General features: G+C 41.4%; 1 protein-coding gene and 1 pseudogene across 20 annotated transcripts; both read left to right on the plus strand.

The window, feature by feature from the left end:
• The first annotated feature begins 3,420 nt into the window (after nucleotides 1-3,420).
• Nucleotides 3,421-8,946, plus strand: LOC109787571 (uncharacterized). 20 transcript variants are annotated; one of them, XM_020346112.4, is made up of 7 exons: nucleotides 3,423-3,873; nucleotides 3,967-4,225; nucleotides 4,355-4,480; nucleotides 6,258-6,293; nucleotides 6,370-6,434; nucleotides 7,689-7,764; nucleotides 8,260-8,600. In XM_020346112.4, exons 3-7 carry the CDS (start codon nucleotides 4,357-4,359, stop codon nucleotides 8,367-8,369), a joined length of 411 nt encoding a protein of 136 aa, XP_020201701.1. In that variant the 5' UTR covers nucleotides 3,423-3,873; nucleotides 3,967-4,225; nucleotides 4,355-4,356; the 3' UTR covers nucleotides 8,370-8,600. The 20 variants fall into 20 exon arrangements, 5 of the variants coding, with proteins under 5 accessions (XP_040244773.1, XP_020201701.1, XP_020201702.1 ...); XM_020346113.4 differs by having other exon boundaries at nucleotides 3,423-3,713; XR_012184050.1 differs by adding an exon at nucleotides 8,633-8,946 and having other exon boundaries at nucleotides 3,424-4,225; nucleotides 8,260-8,536.
• Nucleotides 8,947-11,522: 2,576 nt separating this feature from the next.
• On the plus strand, nucleotides 11,523-13,151 carry LOC141020549 (uncharacterized; annotated as a pseudogene).
• Nucleotides 13,152-13,387: the final 236 nt, after the last annotated feature.

Below are 13,387 nucleotides of genomic sequence, written 5' to 3' on the forward strand. Positions count from 1 at the left end.
GTTCAAGTAGGGATTACAGCGGGGTGCGGGAGAGTGGACCGCGCAAACGAGATGAGGATGGTGATGATGATGGTGATGTTGATGAAGACGATCACCGCGGCGATGATTCCCCTCCCGATGGCACTCCGGCGCCAACGAGAGAGAGGAGGAGAGGTTCTCCCCCTTGTGCTTCCTCCTCCATGGCCTCCCCCCTATATGGGGAGAGGTTCTCCCTCTGGTCCTTGGCCTTCATGGCGATGATGGCCCCTCCGGGATCCTCCTCCATGGCCTCCGGTGATGATGGCCCCCTCCGGCAGGGTGCCAGAGAGGGCCTAGATTGATTTCTCGTGGCTACAGAGGCTTGCGTCGGCGGAACTTCTGATCTAGGTTTCTTTCTGGAAGTTTGGGTATATATGAGAGGTGTTGGCATTGATTTCACGTCAGGGGGGTTTCCGGGCTGTCCACGAGGCAGGGGGCGCGCCCCCACCCTCATGGGCAGCCCGGGACTCTTCTGGCCTACTTCCGGTACTCCGTGGGCTTCTTCTGGTCCAAAAATGATCTCCGTCAAGTTGCACGTCAATTGGACTCCGTTTGGTTTTCCTTTTCTGCGATACTCTAAAACAAGGAGAAAACAAAAACTGGCACTGGGCTCTAGGTTAATAGGTTAGTCCAAAAAATCATATAAAAGTGTATAATAAAGCCCATTAAACATCCAAGATAGATAATATAACATCATGAATACTTCATAAATTATAGACACGTCGAAGACGTGTCATGGCACCAGCTGCACTCCCCCGGGAGACTTTCGTCGTCCGAGTACGACATTTCCTACGTTCATAATTCAAAGATTAAACTTGTACAATTAAATATATGTACTAAAAAACGTAAATTAGATCATTATTATTCATCACGGGTTGACTATCGGTCTGTCGAAATGTCGTTTAATTATTTTTCGAGAAAATCCAGGCCACTCGATATTTCCTACATATTCTAGCACAAGTCATGCCAGAATTCACGGAAAAAATCCGGCGTGACCTTTGCTAAAAAAGGACATATTGAGCGCCTGAAATTTGCCGAAACGGAAATTAATCAACACTCCGCAAAACATAGGCCACTCGGAGGTGTAACCTGAACATGACCGGCCACTTGGGCAACCACATATCCTATTTGAGCAACACAAGATATACATGTTTTTATCTACATCATATCTTATAGGACTCATATTGACATGGAGATTTGGCTGGTCTCACCTCGAGGTCGGAGGGGGTCGGTGACGGGGACGACGGCGGGGATGATGGAGGGGCTCCTTGATTTCTGCAAAAACAAAAACCCTATAAGTTATCACTAATACATCCCGAATAATTGCTTAAACTAAAAAAATAACAACAAATATGTCTTGTTCAACTAGTTCTATTAATTCAACTAGTTCTTACTAAATATAAACTTACTATACTTACTATAAATAGAAAAAAAAACTTGTTCTTTCTAAAAATAAAGTAGTTCAACTAGTTATATTAATTTTCTTACTAAAAATAAATTAGTTCTATTAATTCAACTAGTTTATTAATTTACTTACTAAACTAGTTCAACTAGTTTATTAATTTACTTACTAATTATTTTAAACACTTACTAAAAACAGTAAAAAACTACATTATACAATCGTAAAAAACATCTACTATTAACCATACTGCCCTAGTTAACTAGTACCATCACTACTACTAATTAACATCTACTACTACTAAAAATCATTATCTATGAACCCTAAATTAACATCTACTACTACTAAAAAACATCTACTAACTAAGCAGAGAGAGAGGGTGGGGGGCTTACAGAGAGGGGAGAGACGGTGGCGGGGAGGTGCTCGGCGACGAAGGTAGGGGCGGCGAGGGCGGGCTCGGGAGGCGGCGGTCCTGGGCGGGCTCGGGCGGCGGCGGTGAGGTTGAGGGCGGCGACGGCGAGGTCGAGAGCGGCGGCGGGCGGCGGTGGTGAGGTTGAGGACGGCCTCGGGCGGCGGCGGTGAGGGCAGGCTCGGGCTCGGGCGGTGGCGACAGAGGAGTAGGGGAACAAGGGGGAAAGGAGGACTTAGCAAAATTTTGAGCCCGTGCGGGTGGTTAAGTCGAACTAGCAGTAGTGCTCTTAAGGAAACGCGTTATAGTTAATTTATCTATAGCGCGTTTTAGAGAAAAAACGCTACTACTAAAGGTAGCAGTTATTTCTTTTGTTCATCCCAATACCAGTAGCGCTTTGTCGTGGAAAAACGCTATAAGTCTAAGCATGTAAAAACATCAAATATATACATTGGTCATCATTGATCTTTTTGTGTAGAATCTAAATAGTCAACATGAATCTTCATCGTACCTATATAGGCACAGACGAAGATTCATATTGCAGCCACAAATCCTACACATATAGTTCAATGAAGACCAAGTGCTCGAGATAGTTTGAGAAGTAACATATTTAAGGTGGTAAACACCTTGTTCGCTTAGCAATATGGGACTAAACTTAATTAGTTGCGGTGATACTTAGCAGCAGCGAGTTTTGAAGAAAAACGATGCTACTGAGTACTTTAGCAGTAGCGCGTCCAGGATAAGGGCGCTACTACTATATCTAGCCTGGAGGCAACGCCGTGGCAATTATAGTAGTAGCGTTTGTTTCACCTAGGGCGCTAATGCTACTAAGATCTTACTAGAGCAGTTTCCTAGAGCTCACTACTGCTATAATTTACAGAGATATGAACAAAAAAGACAAATGGTAGTGTGAGATCTATACTCCTAATGTTTCAGTTGGTAGTCTCCGTTTCGTGTTTATTTTCGTCCCACCTATCATGTTCTTTTTCGTCCCACCTTCGTCGGTTTTTTTCCGTCCTCCTCCACCTCCGAAGTAACGGTCCCCTGAGGTAGCGATCTCGTTGCAAGAAAAAAAACCCAGCAAAAACCACGTAGCGAGGCCCCTCGCACGAGAAAAAAACCCGGAGGAAATAAGCTGTGGGAAGAAAGAAAAAACGGATGAACCAGGGATGCGAGGCCCCGTCGCGCAAAAAGAAAAAAAAAACTGACGATCGAAGGTAGTCTCGCTACGAGGACGAGGGCCCTGGATCATGGGGTTAGAGCTAGTTTGGGTTACTTGGGGTCTTAAATAACCCAAAAATATCTAAACAGATAGGATTAGGCCTGGTACAATGGGAGATGCTTAGGGAAGATGCTTAGAGAAATAAACCAGACTTTTCTTAAGCACCGGTGCTTATTTGTACAGGGTAGATGCTTAACTAAGCGTCTCTTCTGTAAAAATAGGCATCGATGCTTCAGAAAAACTCGGTTTATTTTCGTAAGCTTCTCTCTAAGCACCTCCCATTGTACAAGGCCTTAGAGTGGGTTAGTTTCATCTAACCCAACTATCCCGGTGGAGAGGTGCTTATTTGAGTTAGAGTGGGTTAGAAAATAACTGTTGAGTATCCAAACAGGGCCGAGATTACGAGAACCCACGCCCCAGCCGCCATCGCCGTCGCCGATCTATTCGCTACGTCGACGGAAACCACGCCCTATCCGCCATCGCAGATCCCTTTGCTGCCGCCGAGGTCCTGGAGGAGCCGCCGCCACCTTCATTACGGACCTCCAGGTCGCCGTCGGGACACCGCGGCAAAGGTTCGCCACGGCCGCCGTCGAGTTCCGAGAGGGGCATGACCCCAGGGAGATCTTCGTCGGGGTTGCCGCCGCCGCCGACGTTGCCTGCCGAAGGTGAGATCCCAGGACCTGTCTCCTCCTCTCTTTGCAGCGCTATGCTCTGTCGCGAGGCTGGCGGTGGCGGGTGGGTCGATGAACAGAGAGGAAAGATACGGTGCCGTCGATCCGTCCTGCCTGTGGATTCACTGGATGCGTCTTGGTGGAGTGAGCGCTCGTGAGATTCGATCTGGTTGCTCTGTCTTTCAAGGTGGATTCGTTGTCAGTAGGTTGGGACGGATTGATCGCTGTTGGATTTGTTAACTTGCAGGTGGGCTAAACCTCTCGTCCTCTGGCGACGAACATCGCCTCCCGCTAGGGTATGCGGGCGACAGTCGTTACTCAGCGCCAGCAGGTCGCTGCCCCGTCCTCCAATTGACAATGGTAGCATGCTTATGCCTTGGGGCATGGTGTCGCGGGTAGAGTGTGTGCTGCCATGGCTGAACGAAGCAGCAGTCGGCCGTGCACACTGTCTGACTACTATTGATGTTGGTCTTTCATGTAGGCTTGCCTTCAAATATCACGGCTAGGTATGTGATTTCTTATACTGTAACAGACTGTACAAGTCCATTCTCATATACAAGGACCATGAAATTGGATTGTGGCATTACTTCAACTATTTTATGAAGTCCACTGATTTTTTGATGAATAACTAATAGGTATGTATGGATCGTGCAACCTGCATATTCACAACTCTGAAGCAATAGAACTACAATCAGCTCACAACCCCCATCGAGTAGTACACCTATCTGTTCCATTCAGAGGTACTCATCTTGTTGATTCAGGTGAGATCTATTACCTATACCTTAGATCCTCTAAACTGAAGGAGCTCCGATGGGAAGGGTATTTTAAAATCTGGTGTTGTCTACATGTTTTGGCTGCTTGTATCTTCCTAGGCGATGTCTTACTAGCTGACGAGCAAATCATATGAAAATATGAACCACATATGATCTTTGCTAATAGAAGTACAACACTCAACCTGTGCTATGTCAATTCTATGGCCACTACATATTCAGACGGGCAAATGAACCAAATAACTCTTTCAGTGGGCCAGTGATAGTATTATTTGTTGAACTGATTAGAGAAGTAAACTATATACAACAGTAAACAGAAGTTGAATTGTTTAGAGAGGTAAACTATAGAACGGTAATCTGAAGTACACTTGGATCCCAAAGATGCTGGTGGAAATACGTCAACAAGTTACCCGCTACAATCATCACCAGAGATATAACCACAAAAACTGTAGTTCAAAGCTATCCGCTACATTAACCTTGAATTTCCTATCCATTCTCATCACCGATGACCTGCCATAAACCGTACAAATAACAATGAGTATTGTGTTTACCTGCACACAAAAGAAGGGAATTGTTCCTGAACCTGGTTTCTGAGGCCAGGCACGAGTATTGTTTAATTTCAGAATTTGAGAAGAGGTGTAAACCATTAAGAGGGACGTACCATGACGCCAAAAGTTTCAGTCTGCCACCAAGTTTATTTTGTTCATCCCACAAAAAACATGAACTCTCAATCAATGGCTGCATAGTGTCAGAACACAAGAGGATTTTGAGCCAATCAAAATATATTCATTTAAAAAAATCACTGCTGGACCGACTGTTATTCTTCAGTTGCATTCCCTCTACTTATCTCTGACGAATCTACTATTCTTCAGTTGCATCCCCCTGTACTGATATTAGCTAATATAAGTGACAATGCTCTGACTCTTGGAATTTGTAATGCTCATCCAATCCTCCCCGTCTATACCTATTTAATAGCTTCAAGAGCTCTCCCCAAATCATCATTCAAAAGTTCTTCATCTACTTGTGCTATGTTACGTAGATATTTTTCTAGCTTTCAAAGGAAGCATGTCCAGGTGTTCCTAACATGCTCGAGGTTTGTAGGGAATTTAGAATATGTATATCGATCGGGCACCTTCGTTGTGTGAAATTCCTTACTTATTATGTCACTTATATCAGCTAACTATCAAGACCAATGAACTGCATCACGTCTATGTAATCACTTTTTAGTTTATGTCAAGATTAATAGACTGCATATGCACCCCCACACCCTTGGTTAGATCTACAATCAAATGTAATGGTGAGATTTAATTTAAAAACAGTTAATTTGTTTGCATGGCTATGCAAAATTAGACAATGATTACATTCTTTAAATAAACAGTTAAGGGCATGCCAGACTTTGCAATCTTCAGAAGAGATTGTTAGCCTAAAATCTGCAAGACAATATATCTGCGTACTTCGAGGACTGGTAGTTTGTTGCAATTACCAGATACTGCAAGCTGTGGTTCTAATTCATTCTTTCGCATTACCGTTTTGGAATTCAATCTGTGGTTGACTGTTACTTGATGGTTCTCTTGTTTCGATCTCCTAGGACTGGAATGTAGAAGCTTTTTGTTTGTTTTCTCACCATATCGTTGTAACAACTCTCAGCGTCTTATGAAAATTCTGAAGTAGTTTGGAGAAAAGATGTGTGAGAAGTAGGTGTATAGATATGTTCCTTCCATGTATTGGATCGAGGAATTTCTTATATTTCTTCTTTTATTAATTTCAGGAGAGGAAGAGAATTTTAGTGGTACTTCAGATTTTGGTAATTGTTCATGATTGAGTTCACCATAATTGATAAAAAAAATTATGACTGTTATCATTTTCATGGTTTATTTTAGTTGCTGGAAGGAAAGCACTGCTAGAAATTTCGGAATTGAGATGTGGTTTTGAACAGTTCTGTCAGGTATTGCTTATTTGCATTGTGCAATCACAATTCTGGGGACAATCGTTTTTAGTTTTGTAGTATTTCGGATCTGGATCCTATCTTTCTAGCAGATCACCACATTTGGCGGGATTTGGCTTATTAAACAACAAGCAAACAATAAATTTTGTGAATATAATGTGACGTTTCCAGTTATAACTTTTAGACTTTTGATTCCTTCCTTTAGTTGTCAGCGGAAAATACTGAAGGCATGTAGTTGTATACATGTTTGAAAAATCAGAAGCGGTTAGTAACATTTTGCATCCTGATACTACAATCGACATTACTAAGCTTGATGCACTCATGAATCTTTAATAACAGGATTAACAGTGATCTTGCTGCTTGAGTTACTTTGCAGGTAACGCTGTTATGCCAATGACATAGTTTATTCAGCTCTCAGGACAACTACTTCTATTTCATATTCATACTAAAACTTCTATGAAGCTACCAAAATTCCTTGTTGTGAATTTGTTCTGAAGCTACTAAAATATCCCCTTATACTAAAATTGGATTTCTACTGAAACTTTGTCAGGATACTCAGTCCTGTTGTACTAAAATTTACCTGCTTGCTTATGCATTAAAATCTACCTTGTTTCTGAAATTTAATAAGGAGGAGCTCAAGGGAGAAAATGATTCAAGGAGAAGAGAGCCAGAGAAGGAGAATTAAGATGTGCCTTATACTTATAATTTCTGAGCACTACTTGAATCGCGATATCATGTTAGAAGTGTGGGTATGGGAGGTTTGGTGGATTGTGAGCCGGAGATGGTGGAGGATTGTTAACAGCACTGATTTAACGGTAAAAAAATATTGGTAGTGTTCTTTATGAAACATTTGGTCGATTGTGTGCAGCTACGGGGACACATATTTTTGTAGTTCTACATCAATCATATTTAACTGAGATCTGGATGTTCAGCCAAGGTATGTGATGTGTAGTATACTATGCAAATCTTTGTTAAATATCATATACCCACTCCGTATACTACATATCATATACCCAGTCCCATGAATCATGTGGTTCTGACATAAAAATGTCCTTCGATGAATTTTTTTCATGGTTCAGGGGACCAACAACATTCGAAGAGCATTTCAGCTGTATGGTTAGGCTTCTTGAATTCTATCATAAGTCATAACCTTCATGTTACGTGGACGGACATGCTCTGTCAATTTTTCCCAGGTTCATTACAACTTACGGCAACAGTAATACTGCTTGCTTATTTTACTAATAACTTCTGCAGGAGGAGCTTGCAAGTATGTTTCACTTGCTTGGGCTGGAACTTTGGTTCATGGAGAAAAGTTGCATGATTAGCCAAGGTATGTCTGAACCAATCCTAACTAATCTCCCCTCTACTATGAGGATACTAACACGAGCATGTAGGAATGGGATTGTATATTTTTTTGCTGAATTATTCGCATAGCTATGTAAATATGTTCCCTCAACCTACAAGGAGCATGATCTTTTTGGCGCATAACGACAATGACATTCTCCGCCCAGGGGATATTGAATCGGTACCTTTTTTATTGAAGCATTAGGTCAATTTCAAACCATGAAGATTAGTAAAGAGCAACTATTCCCTGAGTCCCCTTTTGGGGCCTTGCCTTCTTTTTATATATCCATTTCTTTAGTTGACACATCCTTCTGTCATCTGAGCTTGTCACATTTGGATATTTTTCTCAATTGATGATATGGGTACAATTTATGTAGAAAACTAAGGCACTCAACATAGTGTTTGTGGCGTAAGAGGTTGGGATTGCCACATAATATTTTAGCATGTTCATCTAACAGACCCTCCTTTCATTCCTTTATAGCGCCGTGCGGTTCATTCTCCTTTGGTGATGGAACTCATGGTCCTATATGTGCATTTGGCAACCACTGGAAGAACATGCGACGACTGGGCTCTCAAGTTCAGTTATCATAATTAACTTCGATGCTTTTGGGTGTTGTCTCTAGCTGGTGTAAAATTGGCAATGACCTATGTTGGAGATCTCACGTTTGCCCTGTAGATTTTAGACTTTGATAACTACATCTTGTGGTGTCTTCTCACATAAGATACGTCCATGTTGTTTGGTTCAAAAATGGAACTGGGTATGTAATGCAGTGGATAGATCTTTTTTTCAGAGAGAAATATATCTATATTTCTATTGTTCAATGTTTTTGATATAGCTATTTCTGATTTCATAGATTTGAAGTCGTTCCACCTCAGAAGAAAGCATGAGGACATTGTTTATTGTGGATGCTCCTCCCTCCCTCAATACATGGCGCACACACTTTCCAAAAACGGAGTTTGACTAATTAAACATGGGTTATATTTCACAAAGAATATATCACCGGATTCGTATTTGCACGAAGTTTCCCATGGTATAATTTTCACAACATTTGACACACATAATACAAAACAAATTAGTGAGGAAGTTAAATCACGCAAAACAAGGGTGGCATGTAAAAGGGAATACACATTTCTATATGACAATAAATTCATGAAGTGTACTATGCATGACAAGAAGTAGCAACTAACTTATTGCAGTAAAGGGAGTTGCTAAAAACTGATGCTACTTAAGCTATGTATTCCATGTCTAAATTGTTTCCCTCTCAACATGCAGAAAACCATAAGATTAGTTCGAGAATGATAGTGCTTGACATGTTTGGCACTTGTTTTGTTGCGAGTCCTTATTGGTGTACATGACCATTCATGCTTCTGTATAGTGAACCTATTCACGGTCAATATAGAAAATCAATCCCAGCTATTTTTTTTTTGTAGAAATCAATCAAAGCACCAACACCAATGCAAAAATAACTGGATAAATAATTCGAGTGATGGATGGTTTCTGATTTTGGGGCAGGGGAATGTCCCTCTTTACTTCCTCGATACTTCAAACTATTATTGTATCTATAATCGTACAGTAAATGTTGGGAATTGAAAAAGATTGAAATGGTGGCTGCATAAAACAGAAAAGAGGACTGGGGCTTAGGTTCCTAAAAGAATATGTCGCATACTAGAGATGTTGAACCATTGATATGCGTTAATGCTAAAAATCCCCTTTAGAGATAGATTTCTTTATTCTCTATGCTAGCTAAACGCCCGAAACATAATAAGCTAAGCCTCCGTCGATTTAGCCAAAGCAGGCCTGGAGAAAATAACGTCGGATTTTTAAGCATGGCAAACCGAACGTTTTTTATGACAGTTAGTTGGCGTGAGGATGGCACTTTTAGTTTACGAGCACGAAAATTTTCTGAATAAAATGAACTAAAGCGGATGTGTCATGCTTGCCATCCCCCACAAACACAAATTGCCATAAAAAATGTTTGATTTACCATGGTACAAATTTTAAAAAGCCCGTGGCAACGCATGGACGTTTTACTAGTATTTATTAGTTTGGCATATTTCAGTGCAGAAAATTTAAGATTGATACATCTTCTCAAATTACAATGTCATCAAAGTACAGTTGCAGCTACATCTATAGCTCATCCACGGGCTTTCAAGAATATTCCACTGTGACTCACAGTAAGGAGGGTAGTGGAACAACATAGATCAATGACTTGCAATAATAGAACAGTTAACTGATAATCAACACATACCAAACTCTTACCTAACGAATGACCTACACATACAAAACGGCGTTGTGGATGATTCATAAGAAAAGAACGATCAATTGATAAAGAAAAGGGTAATTGAAATAAAACAACTATAAGACATCAAATACAATATAAACCGAGTTGCTATATATGAGAACACGATGACCTGTTGCATATCTAGAAAAGATAAAAAATAAGAAATATAATTGGGTTAGTACATTTGGAGATATATCTTTGCATACCCAGTTGCTTTGCATGGCGGTGATAGCAAGATCCTACAATCAGAAATTAAGAAATATACATGGGTTTGTGCTGAAAATTTGGCTTTCTTATTAGTCATCACAAAGATGAAGCTCAAATAAAAAGTACAAAAATATATAATAGGCCTATCCAGTTATATGGAATCAATGCTAAATTTTTGTATTTGTAAGAGGAACCTGCTGTTATGACAGAACAGAAGTCCATCCTTGAACAACCACATCAATAATTAGAAGCCTCTGTGACACCTTTCACACAGTTGTTTCAGTTGGATCCTTCCAACCTTGGTCATACACCCGCAGGATAAGCATAAATAACATTAGAAGATTGAAATAATAAATAATTGCTGAGAAATCCAAACAGAAAAACCTAAAGAAAAGGTGAAGCGAACTGTCGTCCATGCGTTTCAAGGAAAAGATTTGCCTCAGTTGATTAGACCATACTATACTAACCTAAAGAAACAACCATTTTGCATGGAATTAAGCGTTTTAATATAGAATGCGGTTAAGAAACAAACCAATTTTGTGATTGTGGGAATTTCCTTTCCTACCATTTCTCTAATTCTCCTTTGACACATGCATGAGATATTGTCTTGGTTCTCTCGATAAGCAAGCTGTAATTATAAAGAAGATTAGCTCCTGTGTTTACGTTAGTAGTATTAAGATGTCATTCAGGCCCAAACCTCATCCTAAAAACGGATAAAAAATAGGCATAGATGGTAGGAAGACAAACAAACACTTTCATAGATGGAATAATATTTGACATTATAATCGTATATACATAAAATCAAAAAATCAAGGGAAAACATGAGGATTAGATCCACGGAGGTGATAAAAGCCATGAACTCCGATTCATAGGTGTGGTGATCAATCTTGCGACTGGAGACGCGCAGGTCGACGACGATGTAGTTAGTGGCCGGCCCCGGAGAACTCATTGCTTGATAGCGAAGGAAAGGAAAGGAGGTGGAGGATTTGGGATCAGAAGTCGAGGGAGCGGCTTCGTGATCTCCTATAAATGGATCGTGGAGCCTGAACGCTCCATCTTGTACACCAGAAGAACGCTCCACCACGGGCAATAAATGGCGTCTCTTCATGTGCGTTGGTGGCTGCCATTTCTTTCATGGCGAATGGTTGGGGGGGGGGGGGGGGGGGGGCGAGCGGTAGAGAGAACGGCGACGATACGACTTAGTACAACGGAGAAGATGAAGCCTGAAGGACCTAATGTAATTACATGGGCTAACACCACAGCCGGCCTAGCCAGCTACAGATCACGTGCCAACTATTGGGCCAGGCAGCCCAAGTGCAAACAATGGCCAGGTTGCAGCGTGAAGGGATGGGCTGCCAAGATGCAGCGTGTACGTACGCAGTGGTCGTAGGGGGAACGTCATCACAAACGTGTGTGCGCAGTGCACGAAGATGTTCGCCCGATGACATTCCACCACTGGCTTAGGAGGAATCAAAACAATTGGTTGCTCTTTTGCAAACTGAAGGCTGGCATGGCAAGATGCTGATGTGGACAATGTGCATGTTGAGAGAATTGGTAGTAGTGGGGATCAATTTCTTAAGAATGTAAGATTTGCAGGGCACGCTACATGGGCCGGCTCATCTATGGCTCTCTTCTTCATTTCTTTCTCCGGTTTGTTAGAGGCTTTTGTGGTTTCCAACCGGTCTTCCTCTTGTCTCTTTTCCTGCAGGATTTCGACTGGTTTTTATTTTATTTTTAGATTTTTGTTTTCCTTTTTCAGATTTATGAATATTTTTAAGTACATGTTTTTTTCCAAGTTTGAAAAATTTATGGACATTTTGTTAAATCCATGATTTTTTCTGTGAAATCATAAATAATTTTATATTTGACAAATATTTATATTAATTCATGTCATTTTTTAATCTATTAAAGTATTACAATTTTTTGACTAAATTTTAAAATCATGATCATTTTTAAAGTACATAAATATTTTTCAAAATTGTGAACATTTAATCGCAACATATATTTAAGAAATTCAAAAATCGGGCATGAACCTTTTTTTTAGGCAACATGAACCTATTGGTGCGCACAGCCGGAAAACCAGACACGAAGCGACAATGGGCCAGCCCATAATCGCGTGGAACACTACAGGAGTACCCCTGTCAATCCCTGCCGCTACCTTCGCTAAAAAAAAAAAAATCCCTGCCGCTACTCGCCCCCGACGACCTCTTGCTCGCCGCCGCTGAATGCCTAGCGGCAGCAGCCATGGCGCCGCCGGGCAACTCCGTCGACCTCAAGGGTGCAAAGAAGGGCAAGAAATCAAACTCCAAGAATGAGAAAAGGCACAGGAAGGAGAAGCACGAGCGTCCTGCCGCCGACGAAGCGTCTCTCCCCAACGAGGCCAAGCGCAAGCACAAGGAGCACGGCAAGAAGCCCAAGAACGAGGAAAAGGCTGAGGCTGAGACCGAGGCGGGCGGGGTGAAGCGCGGAGACGAGAGGATGAGGCGGGCGATGGAGGACGAGCGGTTCGCGGCGGCGCGGACCGACCTAGGTTCGGATCGATGCCGCGGAAGGAGGCGAAGGTGCCTCTAACATGGCTACAAGAACGATTTCCAACTACAACTCTTGATCTTATATTCTGATTTTTTTGTTGGCAACTTACTGCATGTTAGTTTTATTGCCAGTACGGGTCTTATGATATGCGTTCTTATTTTTAGGATTTCCATATGGTTGCTAAATTATCTTCACGGGACACTTTGTTAGTTGTGTTTTTCTTGTCTTCAAGAGAGACATTTTTCTTGTATTATTTCTATTTCCTTGACTTTTTTATTCTGCAGTACTCTGTCGGCAGTGACATTGCTCATTACTTGATGGCGAGGCATGATGATACACCTATGATCGATAAGGAAACTCACAGGCTTGCTGTTGTTAATATGGACTGGGATCATATTAAGGTGTGTACCAATTCATTAATTTCTATTATCTTGAGAAATAATCCTTTCTTCCTAAACAATTTCAGCCATGTTAAAAGGCAATTTTATTATTTCAGTTGCTTGAGAATCACTTGAAAGAATGTGTTTGATGCCAACATGTTTCTTTTCAGTAAGGCTAACATGCATTGCTGTACTGTTTTTTGCATTT

This window comes from Aegilops tauschii, chromosome 5 (assembly GCF_002575655.3).
Source record: "Aegilops tauschii subsp. strangulata cultivar AL8/78 chromosome 5, Aet v6.0, whole genome shotgun sequence".
NCBI classification, from domain to species: Eukaryota; Viridiplantae; Streptophyta; class Magnoliopsida; order Poales; family Poaceae; genus Aegilops; species Aegilops tauschii.

What these genes read in the sequence shown, in the direction of transcription:
- LOC109787571 (XM_020346111.4), top strand. Translation starts at nt 4,357, where the DNA reads ATGTATGGATCGTGCAACCTGCATATTCACAACTCTGAAGCAATAGAA. An exon ending in TAGTGGTACTTCAGATTTTG is followed by an intron (nt 6,294 to 6,369) that starts GTAATTGTTCAT and finishes GGTTTATTTTAG; the next exon opens with TTGCTGGAAGGAAAGCACTG. An exon ending in AAGTTGCATGATTAGCCAAG is followed by an intron (nt 7,765 to 8,259) that starts GTATGTCTGAAC and finishes ATTCCTTTATAG; the next exon opens with CGCCGTGCGGTTCATTCTCC.